This window comes from Alligator mississippiensis, chromosome 11, assembly GCF_030867095.1.
Source record: "Alligator mississippiensis isolate rAllMis1 chromosome 11, rAllMis1, whole genome shotgun sequence".
Taxonomy (NCBI): Eukaryota; Metazoa; Chordata; order Crocodylia; family Alligatoridae; genus Alligator; species Alligator mississippiensis.
In genome coordinates this window covers 14,540,400-14,567,304 of record NC_081834.1, presented here as the reverse complement: position 1 = coordinate 14,567,304, position 26,905 = coordinate 14,540,400, and the positions used below count along the sequence as shown (strand labels likewise).

Below are 26,905 nucleotides of genomic sequence, written 5' to 3'. Positions count from 1 at the left end.
GCTTATGCTTCTTCCCTCTTTTACATGCAGTTCAGTTTACAGCTGTTGATCACTTAGCCAGGAGCTCAGTGTAATAGATGTGATGACCCTGCACTGGTCACAATCACAATACTTCATGGAGAGGCAGCAAAGCTGGAACACCGCGAGTGCCTTTTCACTATCAGAGTTAAATAACTTTTTAAATATTCAAGTTTAAATTCTACTTCTTCCTCCCCACCTAAATGGTGCTTCTAATTGCTGATCCTGTCACCCAGGTCATGGATGTCAGCTTGGCTTTATTCCCAAGGAGCAGATCCATATGACTGCCTTTAGAGATTTATAAGAGTCAACAGAATCATTACGGAACCACTGATCTTCACAGGGGCACACCCAAAATGGCAGTCTGCTTCACAAGGCCCTTAAGATTGGTTTTATACAGACATACCTTGCACTGCACAAGTGCAGTGAGCTATTATAGCAACAAAAGGAGCTGATTAAAAGGATGCAAGGCAGGGGTCAAGAGGTTCTACAGCAGAGGTAGGCAATGTTTTTTGGCCACAGTGCCGAAAAACACCATAAAGCCTACCTCAGAAGGTGCCGGAGTGCTGGCATGGCAGAAAAACAAAATGAGGGCAAGGGGTACATGGCAGGATGCCCTGCTTGTGCCCTACTGCCCCTTGCCCCCTCACCCACAGCCCCTGTCCCCCAGCTCTACTGCCCCTTCCCCCAGCCCTATTGCCCTTTCCCCCCCAGCCCAGGCTCTGTGGCTGCCAACAGCTACCCTGGCTCTGGGTACCTGCTGGAGCTCAGGCTGCTCCGAGCAGGGCTTGCAACATCCCAGCTGTGTGCTGGGAGCAGCCCGGGATCCCAGCTGGCAGCAGCTCTCCAGAGCCGGGGCGGCTGCAGCCAGGAAGCTCCAAACAGCTGTGCCGGGGTCCGGCACCAGCTCCGCACCGGTACGTGCAGGCGCGCCTCGGAGCAGGCAGTGGGGGTGGGGCCTGAGGCAGCGCAGCCCCGGTCTCTCCCCCGCTCCTGGCACGGAGATGACGAGCCCGGCACAGCTGTTTGGAGCCAGCCCACTGCTAGAACTTGGGCTGGCTCCAAACAGCTGCGCTGGGCTGGTCATCTCCGTACCAGGAGCGGGGGAGAGTCCAGGGCTGCGCTGCCTCAGGCCCCGCCTCCACCGCCTGCTCCGAGGTGCACCTGCACGCGCCAGTGCAGAGCTGGTGCCGGACCCCAGCACAGCTGTTTGGAGCTTCCTGGCTGCAGCCGCCCTGGCTCTGGGGAGCTGCTGCTGCCAGCCAGGATCCCAAGCTGCTCCCAGCACACAGCTGGGATGCTGCAAGCTCTGTTTGGAGCAGCCCGGGCTCCGTCGCTGGCAGCAGCTTCCCGGAGCTGGGGCTGGCCGCAGTTTGCCAAGCAAAATGGCCTGGCGTGCCACACTCAGCACGCGTGCCAGTGGTTGCCGACCCCTGTTCTACAGGCATGGTCAGAGTAATGAGCCCAAAGACAGCTTGCAGGACATTTTCATAACATTCTGTGTCCACCTCTTAAAGTGAAGGTCTGAGGTTCTACAAAAAGTCCTAATCCTGGCACCAAGGACACTAGAAGTCAGGGCTTGATCTCGGGATAGTCGGAGATCCCCTTCTAATGCAATCTGAAGCAAACAAGAGTTACCTTAATAAAGTATACAAGGCATTCAAATTTTCAGAATATCCATTAGATATGAGCTGTACTCAAATACCAGTGCTTTGTCTAGGGAAGGGGTGCCATGCATGACAAGTGGCATGGGCCTCTGTGTGGCACATGGCAGATCAGGGAGGGGACTGGCAGAGCAGTGGCAAATAGGGAAAGCCACAGAAACCACAGCTGCAGATGGGGCAGGGCAAGAAGCAGAGTAGCAGAGTAGCAGAGGGAGCAGGGGAAGGGGATCAGAGCAGTACCCGTAGAAAAAAGGTTGGCTTCCAATGGCCTAAGGCAATGACATCTTGGCTTTAGTCATGTGTGATTTGTGTGTCTATTGCTAGATGCTAGACTGAGCACTTACTAGCCTTGAATGAGCAGGGTATACAGGTTTGAGGCAGAGATTTGTTTCTTCTCCTAGAAATAAAGATATCTAGATTAACAAAACATGAGAAAGCATCTGCAGTTTGGGTTACTTGCTTCGGACTCCCATTACATGCAATAGCCACCGTCCAGCTAACAGTACTGCAAGAGATATAAATACTCACTCCCAACTTGCAGGCAATGGCTTTTCACCCTTGTTCAAACGGCCTTGTGATGACAAAGCCAAACAAAAGGGGAAAAAACAACTCCTACAAAATTCCTTAAGCACCCAGGCTCCAACAGGACCCAGGATGCCGAGTAAAATGCTGCAGACCACTTGAAAGAAAAGTCTTGGAATTTAGTAGGTTTAAGCCCTATTTAAAATTTCAGCTCCAACTAGTCAAAAAAGCAGCTAAAAAGATCAATTTCAAATAAGAGAAGCTGCCAAGGAAGAGATCTTTCACTAATTTACAAGGTTAGAAAGCTGAATCCATCACTTGGATGGCAAGCAGACAGATCTGTTGCTTAGTACAATTAAAACCCCTGGATGACTTGGATCAGCAGCTGAAAGTTCATTTATGGTGGTGACTCCTGGCTTCAGTGACTAAGGGGGGCTACAAACTTAAACAAGTTCTTTTAAACTCCTATTTGCATTCTACATGATTTGCCTCCGATCCAGTACAACTAAAATGGTTTGGCTCCATCCTTGGACCCTTGGTCAGCAGTGGTAGAGAACTATTACAAACATTACAAAACAGTGGCAAGCCTCAAGGTGCTAAAGCTAGTGAATGATGGATCAGTTGCGTCTTCAGTAAAAACCTAAACACTGCTGCTGTCCCTTATCATAAGGACTGAAAATTGATTCTGTGTAGTTAAAAAATGGGGAGTAATATCAGTACTGTTTTTGTAGTTATTGCTGCATTTATTACTGTGATCTTGGGAGACTTAGACACCAAAGACAAGGGGAAAAAAAAGATCAAAGTCCCATAAAATTGTGAGACCAGAAGCTATTCGATAACAATGAACTAACATCAGGTTTCCACCTGGGAGAAGATGAAATGACTGTGGCTTCTTTTGCATCAAGAGAGGCAACAGTTTATATTCTGGATATGGATACAAAGACTTGGATTAGATAATAGCTCAAAATCCAGAAACTGAATGCTTCAGTGGAGGTCACACACATGTTATAGAAAAGCAGCAAATTAAAGGAGATTTAGTTGATAAAGGTTATTGATCTAGTTTTAAAAACAGGGATGGTGATACTTATTTATCCCTAAATATCAAATTGGTGGGGGGGGGTGTTTTTGTTTTTTGGGTTTTTTTTTTTTTTTTTTAAAAACACACAAATGTGGCCAATTACAAGATACAATGTAAGCTAAAGTAGCTAGAAAATGAATGCAGACCTTGACTTGCATGAAGTAATAAGTCTACAAGAGGCTGTAAGAGACAGACTGTGGGGTTGGAAATTTCAAACCCGAATCTCAGAGCCAGTGGAAAGCAACAAGTTTGTCTTTCCTCGAGCCATCAGGTGGGGAAAAAAAAAAAAGAAGCCATGTAGACAGCAAATCTTTTAGTGAACCCTAGCAAGAGTGGAGTATGATCCCTAGCCACAAAAGAAATTACACTGTGTGGAACAAATGTTTACAGATAGTCCCATAAGTGTACTTGCAACTGGCCTACTGTAGATCTGCGGGCTCGCTGTTCCCTCAGATGCTGACAAATGTACTTCAGAAGGCCTGGCAGCGAACGGTTACGCTGTCTGTTTCTCTGAGTGATAGACGTTTTTTTTCCTCCTTTCTTTTAAATCCTTGAGAACCAAGAACACAAAGTCCTGTGATGAAAGATGATTTAGGGCTGCCAAGGACAATACTAGGAGCACACATCTTTATTTATAGAATTTGTCTGACCTTCAGCTTTTACTATTTGTAACACAGCAGAAAGAAGCCTCCCTGCTATGCACCGTTTATTAACGCTGATGCTGGATGTCGCGCAAGCAGGAAAAATAGGCAATATTAACTGCTCCCAAGATGCTAACATCCTCACCTTCCAAGCAGCTAAAGCCACTTCCCCAGTCTCAGCATTACTAGGTGGAAAAGCTGCGTGGAGTAGCACCCCATCACAGGAAACATTAACTCCACTAGACAGAAAAAAAAAAATTCTCAAATAGCATAGGAGCTAGAAAGATATCACTGGAATTTTTTTTTTTTCGTTTTAATTGAGGCTGAGACCCTTATAGATGAAAAGCTAGAGTTTTGAATGACTAACAGCCACCACAGAGAGATGCTCTTGCAAAGCCTTTAACGTGCAAACAAAGCAGAACGGCATGTACCTGGGCAGGTGCTTTTCCAGCCCGTTAGAAACAAGCAACCGGTAAAGGCAAAAAAAGTACTGCAGGATACAAGGCAGAGAAATTGTCTAGATATTTTACACCTAGAGAATGGTTCAATTCTTTGCCTTGCTTTTAGGGTTATAAAAACAGGTGCAGCTGCAGACAGACTTGTCAGACAGCTCTTTCATCTTTGTGTAGAAGTCAGTACTAAAAGACTCATCTACTTTAAGCCCTACCATGAGAAGAGCTCAGCTGTAATACTGAAGTGCTCTACAGCACACTGCAAACACACAGTCTGGGTGGTCTTCCAATGGGGACAGTAGCAAGACGCTTGCCCAAAAACTGTGCTACTGAATCCAAGGAAGTGACAAAGGCTCCTTTTAGCTTTCCAAAATTTTGCCCTAGTATAAACCAAACAAAGAGAGACATATTGAAGCAGCTTCTCAGTCTCTTGTCTAAACAAACTCCTGTAGTGTTTGTCCCACGCTAGTAAGTCTCTTCTATACTAGGGTATTCACAATATTTGTAGACGAAGAAATGCAGAAACAGCCCACTGGAAAAGCACAAAGCTCTTATTCCTCCTTTCACACAAGGGCCCAAGAAGCAACACTAAGCAGCAGCACTAAAACCAATGAAGTCTACAATGGCAGCAGCCCGTGACTGCAAGTCAACTTCAGAACTTTCCAGCAAGTAATTAAGGGTGCCTATATACATGCCAGGAGCCTGCTCCGACATGCCGTAATAGCAACAGCACATCAGATCAGACTCGATTAATCGAGTGTACTGGAGCATGCTAATTAGCATGCTCCAGCCAGCCACCATGTCTCGTGCATCAGCGTCCCCGCGCTTCAAAATGCTGGCGGGGGCGCTTTATCTAAAAATCGTTGAATGAGCTTTAGTTAAAGTGCTCTCACCGCCATTTTGAAGCGCGGGGAGACTGATACATGAGACACTGCAGGCACTTTAATTACAGGAGCTCTCAGAGCCCCTAATGACCCTCCCCCCTCCGGGGCCTGTGTAAAAATGCCTTAAACTCCCAGTGCTGACTACTAGTGCAAGACCCAGACTGCCAACTCTCAGTCCAAGCCTACAAATGACCGAGTATGGCTGGCTGGGCCATACTCCTGCAGAATATATGCAGAAACATATAGCTGACATTGAATTTTCATTCGAAAGACTTCTTGGATCCAGGATGGAAGAATGGAATAAGGGACTGAAAAAAATCCTATATGTGAACAGCCAGCAGTCCAGCAGTTGGAGGACTATAGAGTGCAAAACTGGTTCAAGTCCTTGCTCTGCTCAATTCAGAAACCTCTTTTTTTTTTTAATTATTTTTTTTGCTGCTGCTGCTAAAATGTAAACCCTGTTTGCCAGCTAGCCTTAGAATGGAAACAGGGTCAGGACAGTTTATCAGCAGGCTTTTGATCTAGCTCATTACAACAAGCTCAGGGTTTTGCAGAGATCTACTCCACAGTGTCCTACTGTGACCAATAGAGGCAGACAACTGAGGGAGCCCATTACAACTTCTAGTAGCTGTCCCTATAAATAACTTTCATGTAACCTTGCTTTGTCATGGACATCAATGCATTTCAACAGCTGGACTCTACAATTCAAAGCCAACAAGAAAGTCTAGGATTGTTGGTTATCTACTGTACCAACTGCTTCATGTCATGTCAGATACGTACACACAGTTTAACCTGATTACCTGTCTGAACGGGCTAAATGCTGTACGCCCCATTATGTAACTATCATTAGGATTTGCGAGGCTATTTTAGCACCCGAGACCGTTTTATCATAGAAGCCCAGTCTAGCCCCTCGTGTCAGGCACTGGTGCAGTAAACGTGGCATTCTGGGAAGAGAATTTATAGGCAAGCATGTTGCATAACAGTGCCGCATGAATACAACCAATGCTAACAAGCACTTGCAGATTAAGTTTGCAAGGCTTGTGCAGAAGGGATTATTGTTTTCAGAGCATGCAGAGCTACCCAAATTATAGGAATTTAAAAGGAGCAACAGCTGTATAAGCAGCTCAAACAAAGCACACAGAAATGGCTCTATTTTTCATAGCAAGCATCGTTGTTCCAAGCCTCAGACATGTGAAGTCAAAGTTCAGCAACAGAAAGGCTTCCTGCTGTAGAAGTACCATGTACTTTGTGTACCGCCTATTTCAACTGTTCCACTTAAACAGATTCCCAAGCAGTTTACCCTTACATCACCTCTGAGGTGTCTGCTTGGGTGTACAGATGCAGAAAGAAGCAAAGAGGCTACAGGCCTTGCACAAGGTTATACCAAGCATGTAGAGTCAAGGAGAGGCCAGCCAACACCCGTTTGACTGGGATGCTGTTACATTCCTTGTTCTTTCAGGATGGGGTTAGAGGTGGGCGGGGGAGGGGGGGGGAGGAGAAGAGCGTTTCAAAGTTTAGGATACTTAGCATTCTCTCTCCGGACTGATTTGGGAAGCTTTACAAGTCGTCTTTGCTCCTACTTAAGTGGAGATGTAGCTTATCAATTGATTTCAATTCCCTTGAAATCATCTTAAAACCAGCAACCTTGAAAGCCCCTAAAATATTTAGCAGTAGCTTTTCTGTAGCAGCTCAGCTGGCCTGTTGAATCTGATACCAAGTACAAATATGCAACAGCCAAATGAAAGCTATTCAGGGAGCTTCATATTTCCACTGAGCCTTCCTGGAAAAAGAAGGAGCCAGTAATGCAGACACCAGAAGTCTACTTTAGTCTGCAGAAGCTGGTCAGTTAGAGCCATCTAGAATGGCAGAAAGCCCTTTTTGGCTGGGCCTCTGCCTCCAAAGTCTAGTAAGGTTGTTTCATCTAGCCGATGTCTTTCATAAAAGGCATCTTTAGAACAGAAGTCGGGAGAAAATGATTTCTAGCCAAAGCAGTAGGCTGTAAGGCTGTTGTACCAGTTACATGGAATGACATTCAGCACTGGCTTTTTAGATCATGAAGCAGGGGGAGGGTAGAGGTCCACAACCCTTGATTCAATCAGCAAACCCATGGTGCACAGCTTGATAGTTAGCATCTCTGCTTTACTACTTGTTTACTTAATTAAACCCGATGCTACATAAAGCATGAAACTTCCTTCCAGTTTGTTCGGATGAAGTGATTTGTCTAGGGTAAGATGCTACATATTTTCATTTATTCCTTAAACGGTTAGTGAATGGATGGAGAAGGACATTAGATAACTTGCTATTAGCTAGTTTTGGGAAGGCAGAGGCGGCCAAAGGACAAAACAGGACAGTATGCAACAGCATGCTAGTCCCCAGCAGCATAGTTATTTAGTATAAACAATAAACAAAAGAATAAAGAGTAAGAAAAACTAAGGCTAGAAGAGCTCACTATTTACTAAAAGGCTTTTATGGAGTCATGCATCTTAACTTGACAAAATGAAATCTATCTGCAGTCTTAAATCCTGGAAGTCTTGGGTGGGGGGGGGGGGAGGGGAAGGAGGGGAGAATGAAAATGGATCTCCTGTGTATCTGTAGTTGTCACCAGCACCTTTGAGAAGCCAAAGAAAACTGATACGTGCTTAGCACAGGAAACAGATTGGGAAGAGTCAGGAAAGCATAGCCCAGAAAGGCACAATAGACAGGATGAGTTGTTTCAGGGAAGCATGCATCCACCAAGAAAGCCAATTCTACAGATCTAAAGGAACAAGAGGGGCAGGTGGCAGACTTATCTGCACCAAACTAAATTGGAGGCTGGTGAAGGCAGTGACTGACAGGGACCATGCCAAAGTGCTTAAGAGTACTGACAGTTACAGATGAGGACAGACAAGCTACAAAGGACAGTGTTATTTGTAAGAATGTGAAGTTTAGAGCCTAGTGGACACCATGAAAAAAAGTCAGTTGTCGCAGCTTTTCTACTTGATTAACCAAAGGAGAGCTGGAAAATGAGAACATGGCAAAGGAGAGAGGAAGAATCTAAAGAGACATCACATGTAATCGTCAAGGTTTGAAAAAGAAATCCAAAAGTGACTGTGAAGGGCTACTCATAAAAAGGTATTTAGGGAACTTGCTACAAGCAGTACTGGCATTCAGCAGGCAACATTTGAGACAGTAAGAGACTCTGAAGTTTAATTATTTACTGAGCACCAGTTGGATTACTGAATGAAATGATTATGTTGACAACCAGGTTTGTGGTTTCATGAACCACAAGGGATGGGAACTAAAATGAAATTAAAATGTTCCAGGTAGAATGCGGTGCAATCCCAAAGTATCAGGTGCCACTGGGAATGGCACATCTCATAGAAACTCCAAGAGTTTGAGGTCTTCAGCCGGAGTTTGAATTAGGAGCATAGCCACGAGTGGACGCCTCCCAAACCCGTAGCAGTTAAGGTAATCGCAACAATCAACAGAAAACATTCAAGAGGCAGGTTAAGGCCAGGAAATACCAGGTCAAGCATTCAGAAGCCAGTTCTGACATTTCCAACATGGCTGCAGAAGCTGGCAGAGTTTCTGAGAACCGGTGTTCGCATCCTGGAAACTCCCCACTGCTAGCAGCTCCCTTGCTTGAAAGGTAGGGCTGTGACAGAACAATGTACTCCAATACACAAAGTAAACAGGTTGTAGACAGTCAAATCCAGAAGCCAGAGGGTGATTTTCAAATTATAGCTATGTAGAGGTTTAACACAAAGCTGAGTATAGATGCAGCAGAAGAGGAGATGTGGTGGCATTTATTTCACATTCACGCTCGAAGGGAAAAAAAGCTGCATAATCAGTTTCCTTTACACCATGAACAATTAGCATGTAATCAAGCCTTACAAGATACTTCAATGAAATACGGTTGCAAGCTGTTTCTGCAAAAAAATTTTTTTTTTGCTAATTAGCCATACAAACGATGTGCACAGAATTTAAATACATTGGTTTCCTATTAATCTCTAGAAATGGGAAGTACAGGAAGACAAGTGGATTTCTTTGACACTGTTAATGAAAATTTAGGGGAAAAAAAAAAATGTTATAGATGTATACTGCCCCATCCAAAAGGAAAGGGATAGGCTGCCATACCTCCTATTCTAGTTATATGCTGAGAGTCCCACCTCTAACCCCTACATCTCTCAGGTCAGACCAGTGAGGTAATGGTGAGTTTTGCCCTTGTGAGCTTTTTGATAAGAATAAGCCAGCAGACTGATACGGCACACTATGCTGACACAGAATCTAAGCTCTACAAGATTTACTTCCATGTTTTGCTGAATTGTACGTTACTGTGCAACAGGAATGCACCTTCAGGCACTGCAGTATCAATAACCTGCATTTTGCTCTCTCGTGGTGGGGCTGAAGTTTAGATTCTGAAAGTTTCTAAAATCTGAAAGCTTTGAGCGCTGCAGAAATGCCAATTTTGATAAAACATGTAGAGCTCAACAATGAAGGTGAAGTCACCAATGGAAGGCCCATTGTCCCTTGCACCAGCCTGCACTAAGTACATTTATCAGGGCCTCAGCACTCCAGAGGAAAGCAAAGAGCTTAAGGAATATATCCAACAAGGGCTCATTTACATGAGATGTTTACTGTGCAGTTGACCAATTAGCTGCACAGTGAACCATCTTGGCATCTACACATGCACACTTATTAGGCTGGACTAAATTAATTTATTCCACAACATGATAGCACTTGTAGATACAAGTGCTATTCTGCTGCAGAGGAAAATGAGTAGATGCTGCCTGGCTGACTGGGGCACAAGGGTGCTTCAGTGCAGGGCTGCACTTCTAACCCTGCACTGAAGTTCCCTTGTGACCTAGCTAGTTCCTCTACAGCACACTGAGCCAGGAAGGGGAAGGGGTGGGGGTGCCAGCCAGGACTACTCTACCTAGGCTCCACATGCTGTGCCTGAATAAACTGCGGAGCTTGTTGCTCCTGTGTTAATTGCTCCTGGGCACACATTTAGATGGTGAACCCAGGAGTAATTAACTCTGGAGCAATAAGCTCCACATTTTATTTCAGGCACTGTAATTGCGGATGTAGACACAGACCAAGAAACTCTGGTGCCCCAAGGCAGGTATTGTAGTATCTACCTTACAGGCTCCTGGTTTCCAGTGGAATCCAAATCTCAAGAATCAAGCACTTCTGCTCCTCACACAGCACATGGGCACAGTGCGGTGCCTCAGAAGAGCAGTCAGAAAGCCTGCGCAGAGAAGGAAGCATCTAAAGCTACCCGACAGGAGATGCCAAGCGCTAAAGGGGTGCATCTGAACTCCTCCCCCTGTCTCCCTAAGGTAGGTGCCTAGCTCCATTCCTTCCTAAAAAATGTAGCAGGATCATTCTTTTCATTCAGATGCACCTGTAGTGCCTTCCTAAATGTTTAGTGGATAGGGCACTTATGACCCTTTTCAGCCTGAGGAGGTTCAAACCCACATGGCTCAATCCCAGGGCAGGCAGCAAGCGGAGGGGGGCAGCTGTCCACCTTCCCTACCGAATCTGGGACACTGCAGAACAGAGCACATAAGGCTCGAGTCCAAGAAGAGAACTCAAAAGGGAACCAGATGCTGCAGTCTAGTGATTAGGGTGCTCACTGATTGGGGGAAGATGAGAAGGTTCTGTTTTATTTAAATCCAGCAGTGCTTTACTGGGAAATGCATAACTAGTTATGTGGGCAGGGACTGGGAGCCCAACCTCCCTGGTGAGTGAGCCATTCTCCTGAGAAACAGGGCTTGTACATTCAGGCACACAGCCATAGCCATCATGCTTCCAGCTGCAGGAGTAGCATGCACAGCTACCTCAGAGTGCTTCTGCCCAGCACTGTTTTGTGTTGTATACTTCCCTTTAGTCTTTTATTAGATCTAGCTGTAAGTCACTATTAAAGTTCCTCAGAGCACTTTATCAGTGTAATCAGTGCTAATCAGTGTAATCCTCTGCATGTGAATCAGTCACTAAAGCAGACCATCTAATCCTAGAGTGTTTATTTCCAGGATATAAACATTAAGAGGCCATAGTCTGTTAAAGATCCTGTACTTGACCAGCTGGGACCATCTCAAGAATGCTCCTTGTGAATCGGGGAAAGGTTGGATGCCTTCACTGCTCAGATACCAAAATGGGATGTGGGTGCAGTGCCCAGCTCTGTCACAGACTTGACTTCAAACAAGCCATATTAGGAAGGGAATGCTGCTCCCCTGCTGAAAAATTAGAATAAATACCTTCTTCCTCTCATGCTTGTTAGGCATGTCAGGCAAAACCTTGTCCTACCCTACTCAGGTGCCTGAAAAATCATTTTAAAAGTGTCCTCCTCCTCAGGGTATTTTTGTGACTGAATCTTAAGGCTAAGATGACAATGGCACATAACAAAGGTAGGTGCATTAAACGCCAATTTCAAGGACATATGTAGGGTGGGATCGGACACTATTCTACCTAAATATGATCCTACTCACACATCTTACTATGCATTTGTTCAGCGTCTAGGTCAATGAGTGGCCTCCTTCTCCTAGTCTTGTCTAGGGCCTTAAGACCCATTTGAGTACAAGTAATTTTACAGTTATTATAAAAAGAGTTTGACAACTTTTATGCCCGAAAAAGGCTTCAGGTTAGATTGTTATAATTCAGGCTCTAACCTGATGAATGCCTTGATGAATACAGTATTTTAAATGAGGAACCACAAGGTATTTCCGTTTCTTGCTTGCAACTACTCTGAAAGCTTTATATGAAGCTAGTTTCCTTAAAATGTTTCTTACATGTTATGGTCGAGTTTTATTCTCTCTCAAGGCAACACATCAACAGTAAGCATTCACTCCAACTTCTCTGCTGCCTGCAAAGTCAACGTAACTTTCAACAAGAAAGAAGTAGGTCAAGGGTTAGTTTGATCAAGTGCAGGAATGACCCCATAAGGCTAAGAGATGCTAATTTACAAGCCTTTCATTCCAAGAAGGGCTGCCAAGAGCCAGCATGTCATTACTTTCTTATTAGATTGCTGCAAAAGAGATCTGCTGTGCTCAATATTGATTGTTTCACTAATCATGGAATGACAGCTACAGGCACTTTGATAAATGGATTGGAGAGCTCTCCCAGTAGGTTTTAGAAGTGTCTGAGTGTCCTGCAATTCCCTATAGCTCCACCAAGTTCCAACTATCACTGTATTTCCCTCAGTGCTACATGTTCTTCAAAAGCAGGAAGAGTACTGGGAATACATGCCAGCTCACTAATGCCCTCCACAACAAACAATGCACCGCCATGAGGAAAATTGCATCAAGCCAGGGTTCTGATGTTAACAATTTAGATTAAGTTCTGTGGGTCACAGGTTGCTCTGTCATGCATCTCTATAGTGCAATGAAGCCTGGAGGTCCCCTGAGTACGACAAAAACCAAAAAAAACCCCTGCCGAGTTGTAAATAAAGACTGAGCCATCCACTTGACTCTTTAGTTCTACATCTCAAGAGACTACCCTACCAACTATTTATACCCAGGTTTAAATGCATCTTCTGCCACTCTGGTACAGCTGGTGGAGGGAGAACTAAGCTTAGTTCTAGTTTCCACAACATAAAACAGATTGTGATATAGTTGCGTTAAATCACTCACTCTTTGGTCAGCAGCGGGCAGGATTTGAGCAGAAAGCGGGACAGTGCAGTGTCCTGGTAAATGAGATCCGGAGGGGCAGTTGGGCTCTTTAGATTCAAGCAGCGAACAATAATGTAGAGAACAGCAGCAACTGCAGCCAGCTTCACCCCATCAAACACTGCCGGCAGCTCGGGGGTTTCCAGCATGGCACTCATTTTGAACCTGAAAGCAGATGACAGTGACATTTAAACTTATGGGAATGAACTGACATATCCATACAGAAAAGCCTTGCAAGTGTAAACTACAGAACTACACTGACCACACTGCTGTTAGGAAGACTTTGTTGTCACGAAGGATTCAACTCAGACAAGCAATATTTAGAAATGCTCAGAAGTGTTCTCATACCACTCTATGCACTGTGGGAAATAGACACTCTGATCAGATAGGAAGGGAGATTTATTCCCAGCAAGTGTTGAATTACAATTTAAATGAGATGGGCTTCTTTAGTATCAAACACAGAAGACACTATTTTGGGAATCTTGCAATGAATGCCCAGCTCATTTAAAAAGATGAACATTGCTGAGCTATAGGAAGAGACAAGAAACCATCGTACTCTCACTGTAACATAAGCCCTACTTCTATGGAGTGTGCTGTGGAACCAAAATTATTGCAACCAAACCAAATGCTTCATATTGCTTGAGGATATGGACACTGCAATATTTCTTGTGGGCATTTCTAATGGAACTTATCACTAGGGCTGTGCGAAATGGCACCGTTCCATTTTGCCTCGAGTTTCGAAAGAACAGCATTTTGTATTGAATTTCAGTTCTATTCGAAACAGCTGTTCCATTTTGCTTTGTCGAAATAGTGAGGCTGTTTCAACGTTTCTCTAGATTGACCAGGGACGGGGAGTCAGCACAGCTAAACTGACTTCCATCCTCAGCGCTATGGTCAAAACGTTGACTAGCTTTGTTTTGTTTTGTTTCGACTTTGCTGTTTTGACCTTGAAGTGGGTCAAAACAGTGTTGAAACAAAACGGCAGCGAAATTTCACACAGCCCTACTTATCACCCTAGAAGTCATGGGCTAAAACCCAACAGAGAAGTCTTGGGCAGAATTTCAGGTTAAAAGAAAAGAGTCCCATTCATTTGTTTATTCATAGCAAAACCATGTTTGGGCAGGCAGACACTGCTAAGCCAAAGAGCAAGACCCAACTCTTTTCTTGCACTTAGCTTCAATTAAGAAAGATTAAAGTGAACACCCCTTCTGGCTGTTTGGTAATGAACTGTCAGACCTACTGCCCATGCAGACCTGTATTATATCTCTGGACACAATCAGCGCCATCCACTTCATTGGAAATTGCAGGAAATCTAGCAGCAAGCAGATGCCTTTTCTGATACCAAAGGCTCTTTTCTATCAAACTCTCACCAAGCTGGGTACTTTTCATTTCATCTTACTGCAGTTTAGAGACCAAGGACAGACTAGGGTCAAACACCCAGGGTCCACTAAGAACTTTCTAAAGACAAGATTATGCAAAGACACACAAAGACCACTTGCTCTTCTTTCATCTTAAGTATGTTAGCTTGGGGGGGGGGGGGGGGGAGAAGGAGGGAGGTGCAAAATGGTGGTTCCGGCTGGCAGTCGGACTTCATTTCCCAGCACCCCTTGCCTGTATAATTTCCATTGAGACCCCAGTAGTGGTGTGGCTGTGACAGCAAGGGCCAGGGTTTCCACGGAGACTGGCCCCAGCAGCTCTGGCAGGGCAAGTGGCTGGGTAAGGAGCTGCACTGGGGCCAGGGCTGGGATCTTGCAGTGGTGAAAGTGTGGTCTGGAGCCAGGGCAGAGATGCAATCCACTGCCTGCATGGCCCTGCCCAGGGTACACAAGTAGTGGATCACAGCTCTGCCCTGGATCTGGACCACGCTGCCACCGCAGCAAGATCCCTGCCCAGCCATACCCCCTGCCAGTGCTGGTCTCCATGGAAACCTATCCCCATGCTATCATGGCACTGTCACCACCGGGGTCTCCATAAAAACTGGCAGCAGCGACACAAACAGAGGTTGCTGGGAAACCGAGTTCACCATGGGCCCGATCTGGCTCATAGGCTGGAGTTTGCATGCCCCTCACTGGCAATGCATAGGGGGTGCATGCAGGTGCACATGCACCACCCTGAGTGTGGTGGTGCACCCCCTGTGGAAAGGCGCTGCTGACACTGCCGACGGCGCATGCGGGGGGTAGTCGCTTGCCACCCCCCTTTTTGCCTTGCCGCCAACACTGCTGGCAGTGTCTGCAGGCAGTCCGTGATCGCTGCTCACCCCCTGCCCGACAACACAGCAGCCACCTGTGGGAGCTCCCCACTTGCCACCACCATGCTCCTGCCGCCACCTGCAGGAGCTCGCCGTGCCCCCCCCCCCAGCCTTTGGGAGCACGCGACATTCATGCTGCCCCTGTATTAGCTTCTAAATTTAATCTAGTCTCCACTGTACAAATGAGCATTACCATTTGCCTCTCTAGGGCTGCAGGTAGCTGCCCTTGCATTAATCATCCTTTTTAGCACTGCCAGAGAAGTGGGCAATTTTTCCTTAGCCCTCCCCCTCCATGGCATACATTAATTCATCCAAGTAAACTGAGATTTGGGGGGGTGGGGGAGGGAGGGAACAAAAAACTTACCAGTGTCACTTGGTCTTCAAGGCTAGGAATATACTAAGTCTTTAAAGATCCAAGTTTCAGTGCTTGGGTCAATGTTCCAGTTGAATTGCCCTAAAATAAAGCCAAAGATTAGATTACTGGAAGTGACTGTAAAGAAGAGATATGCAGCCCAAAAAAAAAGCACAGGTCCCACTGCAGACAAGAACATCTGCAAGGCAAAAAGATAATTGTGAATTAGCTGGCGTATGAAAGTCATGGTGACCTGTTATACCCTTTCATACATCCGATTCATGGAAGCCTTTTGCCAACGTGCAAAATAGTTTCATTAATTAATCTACCCTGGGTAGCAACTCTTCAACAGTACAAGCCAAGAGACAGCTCCTACTTTGACTTTAGCATCATGCACATTAGCACAGAAGCAAGCACTTTTCTAGTCTGAGCCAGCCTTGCTCTTGATAATACAGACATATGGTCACCATCTTGCAAAGAAGTCATGTTGTGCACGGATTGTACACATCCCCTGCATTTCCTGCCATTGCAAAGAGATAGTATTAATACAGCTTGGCTCTTCTCCGTGTTCCATACATCGTGTGGCACCAACATTATGGAAGCACTAAACTGTGAGACTGAAAAAAAAATAGTTTCCATTGCTTTATCAGAGGCTTAACCAAGAAACTGTTTACTTTAACAGATGGAAGCTTGTTTATGAAGTTCTTTGGCTCCCACTTTGGGAATCATAAGTTCCAGCCTATCCCTCATCAACAACATGGTGACAGCAGAGGCTCAAATATGCCTATTTATTAGCTTTAGCACATACACACACCCCAGTGCTCAAGGCAAAAAACTTTCTGATATTTCATTAAGGCAAGTGAAATGGATGTAGCTTCAGGCCTGTAACACCAGTGGATGCAAACAGTCACTGGTGTTTCACTATTAGCACTTCAGATCCTCTACACAGAAATGCATTTGGAATCCAAGCTTCTAAAGAGCTTCATTCTCCTTCCCATTTCCAAGCCCCCTGCTTAGTCTCTCTGCAAAGGAGATTAAGGAAAAGAGGAAGGAGGAGGAGAAAGACCAAATCAGTCAGTGATGTGGTCTGGCTGCCCTGTCTGCTTATTTCTGGACTGCACTGATCCCTCAGAGCTCAAACTCTCACAGAAGAGAGTTAGCAGTCCACATTTCCTGTGCAGGGTGCACTTAATTGTGTTTCTAAATTACTATATTTATACCCAGTGTTTTTTAGCTTCCCATCACTTTGTGGTTTATTATCAGCTGCAACTTTAGCTGGTTTGCTGTTTACTGCATTCGTTTTATTAGTACAGAAGTTTTAAATATAAACCAGGCATAATCAGTTGTTAGCATTTTATTAGTCACCATCCATGATTCATTGTTGTATCCTTACATCTGACTGACTAAGAGGACTGTCACACTGTGATATGGTTCATATTTAGAACAACCCAAAAGAAAAATTCATATGGTTTACTACATTAAAAAATGTATTCACTTCTGCCCAACTTGTCCACCAGCTTTGTTCTACCCCTGATGGACTGAACTACAACCTAGTCCATGTATAAATCATGACCTATGTGCATTAGCTTTGAGTTATTTGAAGATGCCATTCAGTATACCTGCTTTCAGTTCGCAGTTAAATAGTTACTTGCAAGTGGGCTGGATTACTCTTTTAACATTATTTCTTGAAACATTAGTACCAACTGTTATCCCTCTAGTTCTTAGCTTTTTCCTAATTGAGTGCAGTTCAACAACAGTCAGCTCCTTAGATAGCTGCTTTACAAGCTAGGGACACCTCAGACTTGCACAGCAGAAGTTTCATCCATTTACCCAGGTCTTCACCTGAATGAAGGTTGTCAAGCAGCACCTTCCACATGGAGTAATGGGACTATGGCAGCATTTGGTTGCCAGAAATTAGTTTGAAGATTTTCTGCATATTAAATTACTAGTAACACCCATGTCTAAGAGCCTAAGCTCTCAGAAGACACATTTAGAGCTATGTGTATTGAACATGTAGTTTGAAAAATGTGGATAATTGACCCCAGTTCTCATCATGCTCTTCCTCAGTTTTGTGCGAATCAAATCAAATGGACTGAGACAAGATTTTGCTTCCCAATTTCTGAATCTTTTTGGAAAACACACAACAGGTGCCAGATAGAATCAAAAGCATTTTAAATACCCAGGGGAAGCCTTATGCTGGAGTCCTTCCCTGCGCTTAACCTCTGCAGAACGTCTGTCTGAGAGTTCAGGTGAAGGAGGACTGGAGTTTGCACAAAGCACAGAAGCTATTAATGACTGTCATTCTACTTCCCTACTAAGCACATTTCACCGCATTCCCCCTCAACTAATTTATCAACCACTTTATAGAGGTAATTACTGCCTGCCCACTTCTCCATACCTCCTCTTTGTTATGTTTCAAAATCTTTGTTGAACTTTTGAAAATGGCTGAGCTGCTGATTTCATAAACCTCATTTAATAGGCTTACTTCTTTTCTAGAATGCATTTTGCTTAGGAGAAAAAAAATGTATTAGTTTTTGAGTTAGTTGAGTCTTATTCACCTCACTCCTCACAACACAAGATAATTATATTCAATAAATCAAGGGTTTCACACTACAGCCTGGTAGCAAAGAGGGGGAGGGCGGCATCAGAGAAATGCCTCGTTTGCCACCTTGCCAACAGTCCAGCAGAGTAGAAACGTATATAAAAAATATGCTTGGAGAAAGAAGGATTTTGTTCCTGAAATGCGGGGGAACTTATGTGACAGATAAGAATTAAGACAGGCAGTGCAGCTCTACTGTATTATGTTTGGCAGGTGAAGATTCCTGGATTAAAAGGAAGTGTGTTTTAAGTAAGATATTTTTGTTTTTACACAAGTCAAGCAAGGAGAGCTGGGAGACAATTGCACAAGCTCTTGGGAAAGCTGAACGAAATGGGAGGCATACCAGTCATGCCCTCCTGCAGATGCACTGGACTATGCTTTCTAATGGAAACAGACATGGGAAACAGCTCCTGACAAGTCCAGCACAAGCAGTTGACACTGTAGTCCACTGGCTGCCAAGCATTCTGCAAAGCAATACTTACAGCAAAGCAACTTTTGGAAATAAAAATCCACCTTTTGGATACTTTTGTGAATCTAGAGAATATACAGGCTAGAGAGATGCTCCTGATCTCTTCTGAAAAATCCAGATAGCAAATGAAGGAGGACTCATGGCAAGACTTTCCCAAAAACACAGCATCCATTTAAGTATTCAAGGGCAATATTTTTAGAAGTCCTCAGTATTTCACAACTCCAAATGAAACACCTACAGCCAGATTTTCAGAAGGGCTAAGTGACTTGGAAATCCTGACCAACTACTGAGATGCTCACAAAAGCCAAGTCTGAAGGTCTGAAGAGGGTCACAAGTATTCAGCCCTTCTGGAGTGAGAGGGCTTGGTTTACTAATCTAGTCTAGAAATTATCTTCTCTCACCATTTGAGAGAAGCATCTCTAAAAAGGCTCCCATCTTTCACCAGGAAAAAAGATAAGCTCATCTTGCCTATGTATTTTACTAAACCCTTCTTGCTTTGAACCAATAAGCTAAAACGTTTACAAAAAAGGGAGAGAGATAATTGAAGCATGTGTGCTAATCAAAAATTAATCTGCCATCTTCTCTAAGTGTGTCAGTGTTAATGCTAGAGAACAGACATTTAGCCCTTTCTAAATGCAGAACTACATGGGGTTTAACTTAAGCTGGAAAACACAGCTGCCGAACATGGCTGATGTCTTGTGCTTGGCATGAGTCCTATGCTTTCAAGGAGGAAACAGTTTGAGGTATCTGATGAGAAATGGGAATTTCCTCTTCAGCAAGGAGGTGAAGAGGTACAATGTGTTCAACTGTAGTTGTTCTGTTGCAGCTGACAAAAAACTCAAATAAGGAGGATATGTATCTAACATAATGAGGAACACCTTAGGGACTACAGAAAGCAACGTGAGTCACTATCACAAACCCCCTTTCCAAGCCATTGTATGAATTTAAGAAATGACCTTGCATGGCTTACTTAGGTCAAGCATACTAAATAAAGCTATCAGTGCAAGTCTTAAAATCCTGTTTCATAATAAAACAGTTACAGGTTGCAAGGACCTAAGAGAAGCCCTGCCTGTTTTCTATACATAAGGCTGCTCCGTTCCCAATGAGGTGCTTTCTTCAGCCCTATTTAGTAATCACTTGACTTGCCTGAAGAATACCAGATCTACTCATTTCAGTGAAGCACTTGAAAGTCCTTTGGCCTGTGTGTCATTATCTGGTCAATATTTAAGAAAGTTCCTCCCTCCTGGTTTCACCCAAACTCAAGAATTTCATTTTTGGAAGGCAGCTCAAAATAGGACCAGGACAAAGCCTTTCCCATAGCCATCTCACACAATAAGAGTGGTGGTGACTATCCCTTAAATCAAAATTGTACCTTCACTGCCCAAGCAGTGGAGTTCAGCTGATGCTGTCAGCTCAGCTGTTGCTATTTTAAGAATTTAAAAAGCTGGAGAATTCCTCACTCATTGTAAGAACTGAAAACCCCCCCTTTGCTCCACACAAAAGCCTTAAGACTGCTTTTGGATGCCAACGACTCCAGAACCTTTTCAGCTAGAGTGATTCAGGAAAGACTGAACAGCTAGATTTTACTTCTCAATCTACATCCTTCCATGAGAAGATCAGGTTTGAAACTAGTCTGTCAGATTAACAGGCATGAAGACTATAACAGGATTTCAAATGCTGGAAATTTAATCTAGACAAATTAAGACTGGCAATAAGTAAACTAAACCAGCCCTTTACCCTAAAGTAGCGAAAGCAACCTCTACAGCAGCATACCAGATAATTTTAAACCTTGGAAAATCTACTTCAAGTTAACAGTATTGCCAACTCTCATGATTTTTGGCATTGGTCTTAAAGTCTACATTTTGGGAATGCGAAAAACTTAGCTCTTTCAATATAGCTATAATAAAAGCTCTATCCATAGCTAAGATTTTCACATTCTTGAAACAATGACTTTAAGACCAACGTCAAAAATCATGAGAGCTGGCAATGCTGAATTAAGACAGCATAATTTTTCTAAGAGAGATTCTGTATATCAAGCAGAAATTATGAGCCTGTTGCAGGCGTTGCTGGGTGGAATTGGAATTACAACAGAAGTTCCTAAGAGTCCCTCCTACCTCGAAACAAAAATACCAAACCCCCCCAAAAACCCACTTACCCCAGGAATTAAAGACAATAATCCCAACTGTGTTTTTAACAAAAGCCACAATAAACCCATGTTATGTCAGGGAAATGGAGCTGGAAACCCTACTGCATGCCGACATACGAACAGTGGTATGTTGCACCAGGCCAAGAGAACACTTCGATGTTAGAGATGTCTGTGAAGAGACAGGTCCACAAAGCCAAGTATAAGAGTCTGACATCCCTCTGAATCGTCTTGCAGTGAAAGAGAAGCAACAGAGAAGTGAACATATTTCTATGGGAGAGGACTGTTGGTCAACATGAGTTTTAAGATACCAGTACAAATTGCTGAATTAAAGTTTCTGGTCATACACATCCCCCCAGAAATGGGCAAGGAATTATCTAGCAAGAAAGGAATTAAAAAACCTCAGTTTGCTTACTGTCAGGTACGGTCTCTCTTGCCGACAGATGCATGGAGTTTTCACAAAAGACAGGCAATCAGTTTTTTACCAGAAAGAAACACATGTTACTGTAAGCCCCAATTTAAAAGCAGTTAAGTAGGAAGCTCTCCAAAGGTTTGCATAAATGCAAGTGTAACAAACCTCTACATTTAAGTCTTGCAAGCTCAGTAATATGTGAATGGAAAAGTATCAAAAACTGCTTAGCCCAATGTTATGCAAATACCTGAGAAGGTTTGCATCTCCTTGATCCTCACTAAACATACATGAGACGGTGTTCTTCCTTTTCCTTAGGGATTAAAATCAATTTACAGTTCAGGAAAAGTGTACTTGCCAGAAATGAAGAAATGCCCCAGAGAACCCCTGATCATTTAGATGGAAGATTTGAGAAGTATATTCCAAGATAGAATTGTAGCAGAGACTAAGGCTAAGAACCCCTCCAAATACTGGAACCATTGGAAATTAGGCCTCTAAATGCCTTTGAGGTTCTGGGTCTAGGTCTATACTGGAGAGAGATCAAAAAAAGGACTGCTCCTATTAGTCCTCCTTGAAGTCTTTATCAAACCCATGAAAGACACTAAGAGCAGATATGAGCTTCAGACTGCGTCTCTTACGAAGTGTTTCACCTCAAAACAAGGTGGGCACAGTGATTCATGAAGACAGTCTGGCCACAAAGACACTCGAAGGAACAGACTCACTAGATAGCACAGTTCCATGCTGAAAGACCATGCATAATGTTTCAAAGCCAGTGCTTAGATGAGAGATTTGGCTGGCTGGTCAGTCTGCAGAACTATAGGCCCTGCTCAGATCATATTCCAACAAGAATTTCTTGGCTAGTGCCTTTGCTGTAATTTGAACTTTTCATTAACTAGCACACATATTAAGCTGAGAGGTACTCAAAGGTTATGGGGATAAAGGTCCATTGCACAAGGCACCATATGGTCAGAATCAGAAAGAGGAGCAGTCAGCTAGTTTTATGGACTCAGGACTGCTCCATACCCAACACACCCCACCCTTGAGTGCTGAGCACTTAAAGGAACTGCCTGTACCTTCTGGGATTCTAAACAATTCATTTTGGAGGTTTCTCTCGCCTAATTCTGTACAGATGGAACCCTGTCAGGCCCTATTAAGAAGGATCTTTTCCCCCCACACCTAGGGTGCATCTAGATGAGTGGAAACGTGCACTCTGCAGCGCCTCAAAGGCTTTCATGGCACTGCAAAACAGTATGTGGCACACATGAAAAGGTTCTCTGTGCATACTTGCAGCACAGAGCCAAAATTAGACACCAGGAAGTCCTGATATCTCTGAAAAAAACAAGACACAAGGTGGTGCATGTGGCTGCAGCATGCACCACCCGAAACCAGAGCCTAGCTAGCCAGAGCTACACCCCAGCTACTGACCAGGCTTGCAAGCCTGAATCACCAGAACTGCAGCTCCGGGACAGCCCCCACCCCAGGTAAAGCTCCCAACGTCCCCTACCCCACCCATGGCAATTTGCCACACGCCAGAGCATGTGTGAAGTGGCATTCCCAGGGACAAGTAGCACAACTATGTGCCGCTGCCATTTGTCCCCAGGGAAATGCACGTTCCTACTCATCTGGATGTGCCCCTTGAATCTAGTCAGCACCCACATGGGCCTCAGTCATTTTTCTTCCTTTCTCCCAAAGGGGACTACACTTTGGCTCTCCAGAAGCCATGTAGCTAAAAAAGATCATTCTCAATCTTATACAAGAGAAAGAGCTCCCATCTTGGGTTCCAGATGGAAAATGTTCATAATCCAGTCTCTCAAATATTTATTGTTCCTCCTATTACCGTTCCACAAAAACGGCCTAAAAGATTCCTGCTTGCCACAAAGATATACGACAGTTTCAGTACATTTAACTACAGGCTATGTGCGTCAGATATAAATTACAAAGATTAACTGGAGACAAAACCACGAGGACTTTGATATGGCTCAGATAAGAAGTCAGTCAGTTGGATGCGACTTCTCACAAAGCAAAGGAACTCTTATGTATCCAAGCATATGTAAATCTTCCTTATGTTTGCTCTCATAGTTCAAAACGAAACGTTTTCATGAAAGACCAAGAGATGGGCACAGCTGGCTAGTACCAACACTAAGATTGCATTCAGAAGTCCTATACTCCATGATGTTATCAAGGCGTGGTATGGAACCATGAAAATGCAGATTAGCGTATATCAACATAGCTTGGTCTCTGGAAAGACGGTGTTCTCCCAGCCAAAACACCCAGCCAAACTCAGGTTAGGCCTAGAAACAAGATCAGTGGGATGCACCGAGACAAATGTGGTGTTGTAGCAGACACTGGCAAAGCCTTTTAAACCTTGTTAAAACAGACTATGTCTCTTGCTCTTTTTGGAGGTGACTAAAGGTTGTTTGGTCCTATTCACCAAGATAAGGATAAATGTAGTGGACCCTGATGATGTGTATGGAGGTCCCTTGCTCATGTATAGGAACCCTGAAAAAACCCTTTCCCAAAGATTTTCCACATTTTGTAGAGTAAGCTACAAGGTGGAAAGGCTACAAGTTGAGAGCTGTCTAAAAACCACAAAAGTAACAGTCTCTCACAGATATCATAGGCAAGGTGAGTGCCAGTTGGGTATCCAAAGCAGATATCGCCTAAGCCCTCTTCAATGGAGTACCAGCAGATTTTGTTTAGCTGGCGTGCAGCAATCCACTGAAGCGAGCTCTACACTCAAGTCAGGGGAAGAGGCAGAAAAAGAACACACAAGTCCTAAGGCACCTGCCAACTAACTACAGGAGCAATTCCTTCAGTGCAGTAGTACCACGATGCTGAGAGCCTTCTATCCACAGCTGTCATGGCAAACCCGGTAAAAAGCATTATGAAAACACTGTTCTAATCTCTTGGGTCTACTACTTAGTTTTCCACAGAATTGGCACCTGCTGCTTTCCCTAGGAGGGGACTGCAGTCATATGCTCCAGCCCTCATATATTTATCCCCTCTTAGGCTCCCTACAAGCATCCCCCCTCCACACATTGCTTTTGGAGCTCATGGCCCTATGTCTGACTTGTACCCAGATTCTAGTCCACTTGGACATCTCAGCTACTCTTTGTTCAGTTGCAGGTTTTGCTGTCAAGTGACTACTAACACTTCAACCCAGCTACAGAAGAGCACATCTTGCCACAGCTTATGCTGCATAGTAAATTAGAGACAGTCCAGAAACTGAGCCCACATCAAAGCTGTGCAGAATACAAGGCAAATTGTACAGCCCCAAGTACACTGAAGAAGATATTAACTGTCCCCTCTGATAGCAGCTGTCCAAGTGCTGGGGGAGCTGCATCTGCTTATTCAAGCAGACTCCCAACACTTGCAGGAAACGTAAGGAGCAGGAACCGCGTTCACAGAAATCTGTTCTGAAACCGTGTGAGAGAAGAGCTTTGCAGTCATTCAGCAAAAGGTAGCAGCTACTGAAAAAAAATCAAGGGCAGGAATCGAGAGAAGAGCTCTTGAATTCAGGAATGTAAATTAACTAACTAAATAAAAACAAAGCAACAGCACTTCAGGACTGAGGAGGGTAGTAAGCTAAAAAAGCTACCTTAAAAAAAGCCTTATCTAGAGCTACCGAGCTGGGATCAGTACCCAAATTATGCACATACAATTCTCTGCTTGTGGTTAGGATGGACCAGGAAAGCAAGATAAATATAAGTCTTGTTCAGGGAAGGGCTTTACCAGCTGACCTGGAAGTCATCTCTCTGTATCCGACTTTCCCCATATTTTCGTAAAGGTATGCAAGGGCAGTTAGGTCCCAACTCCCATTAAGTCAGCTATAGTGGGACACTTAGATACTTTTGCAATGACATTTTTTCAGTTCCAAAAATAATCAGCTGACTTTAAAGGGATTTACAGCTTGGATCTGTTTGACTAGTCATGCATAGCTCACATACCATGACTGCCGAGTTTTCAGTTGTAGCTGTGTTGGTCTAAGGACATAGGCAGGCAAGGTGCTTTTGGTAGACGTGATATATTATTAGACCAACTGAGTAACTGGAAAAAAATTCTCTGCAAGTTTTTGGGCACAATCACCCTTCTTCAAGGCTTAGGAAGTCTCTGCTGTGAGCACTTCAGATTTTAATGCACAATGGGGTTCTGATCAGGACAGTTACATCCTATTATAAGTTTAATAATTCATACCCCTATCATCATATTATAAAGGTTAATAAGTCTAGACTATGCTTTTTATATCACAAAGCTCTTTCTGCAAGGTACAGGAGGCTACAAAACAAGAGGTAAGCTCATTAACTAATATACCCAAGACCCAGTCAAGCCATTTCACCATTTCCTACAGAAAGGGCACCCACAGCATACTGCCAGAGAACTCCAGTCTGTGGGCAGAGCAGAAGTTTGCACCCATCCAGTACAGTTTATCACTATGGATTCTTAGTAATATTTCACAATGTAAATATGTTAACAATATGATTTTCTTGCAGTCCATTGCATTTAGATTTAACAGAAATAGTGGTTTCGGGGGAACTTATCCTGCTACTGTCCCAAGTTAACCTTTTCAAAACTTAGAAAAAAAATGAAGAGTGTTTTCATGTTTGTTCTCATTTTCAGTGCAAGTAAGTTTCTTTGCAAGTCATTGGCCTGGAGTGTGAGCAAATGAGATGCCGCTGTACTGAGGAAAATGAAGTCTCCTAGAAGCCAGCTGTTAAGCAAGAGTTAAAAGCTTACTAGCTATTTTGACCAGATATCCTGACTGTGTCAAAACCAACTTAAGCAGTCATAAAAAGAATGATAAACGTTGGTCAGTTGTTTTTCCATTTTCAGCACCTTAACTGACAACAGCAGCAGCTCTTTAAATGTAAGATGCTTGGACTTGAGCTCTGTGAATAATGAAGGGACAAATGAAGAATGCTACTGCCCAAACTGTTACTGCCACATGATTCTGCATATGATGGAACATATTCTCATGATGAACTAAAGAAATTACTTGGCTGTACCAGACTCCAGTTCAGGGCACCTGTTCTCACTGGCATATGGGCATATAATGACAGACCAAAGAAAGGCTTCGCTACTTGGGAATTTAAAACACAAGTTTCCTGCCACTGATGTTCCCACTAGCAGAGCTGAACTTATGGCAAAGAGTGCTATCAGATAGAAGGAGCCAGTGTTTCAAGCACCATGTTACATGTAGCATTAGAGAACAAAAGCTACAAATGCTGGTGGCTGCCTGGCCGATGGCATTTTTTCCATTATCACTGTCACTCTCAGAGCTGCCACAACTGTTTTGTTTTTCCAAAGCAAAAAAAATAAAATATATAGTCTCCTATAGGCTATTTCCCTTTTCTGATCCTTGCACATTGACAGCAAATGGCATAGTCTGGTATGGAAGTCTATTTAACACAAGATAGGTTTTTGAAGAATGGGAAATGTTCATCTGTATGATCAGTTATAGAAGGCTTGCAGCTATTTTAATATCTAACATAAATTTGACAAGTAGAGCAGCTGATTTGTGATGTCAAAATATTAAGTAACTATTAAAATAAACTTAAAATGGAATGAAGAGAATAAATTAATCTGGGAGATTATTCAAAACTGTAGTCCAACTAAAAAAATTGCTGGTGAAGCTTCAGAGAAGCTTACATTTTCCAGAATACAAAATAATGGCACTGAAGCATTTGAAACCACAAGATCTGCCACCTGAATCAGTTTTAGTTTAAAATCTAGTTTGCAACATAAAACATTTGAAAAGTCCTGCCAGCTACCTTCAAGCAACA

General features: G+C 43.7%; 1 protein-coding gene across 1 annotated transcript in view; it reads right to left on the bottom strand.

The window, feature by feature from the left end:
- Positions 1-26,905, bottom strand: part of ABHD2 (abhydrolase domain containing 2, acylglycerol lipase) — a 62,964-nt gene that overhangs the window by 34,553 nt on the left and 1,506 nt on the right. The window contains exons 2-3 of the mRNA XM_006263810.4: positions 15,518-15,607; positions 12,870-13,070 (exon numbers count right to left, since the gene is read on the bottom strand). Coding sequence (XP_006263872.1) covers positions 12,870-13,063 — 194 coding nt within the window. The 5' untranslated portion in view covers positions 13,064-13,070; positions 15,518-15,607. The remainder of the gene's footprint in view (positions 1-12,869; positions 13,071-15,517; positions 15,608-26,905) is intronic.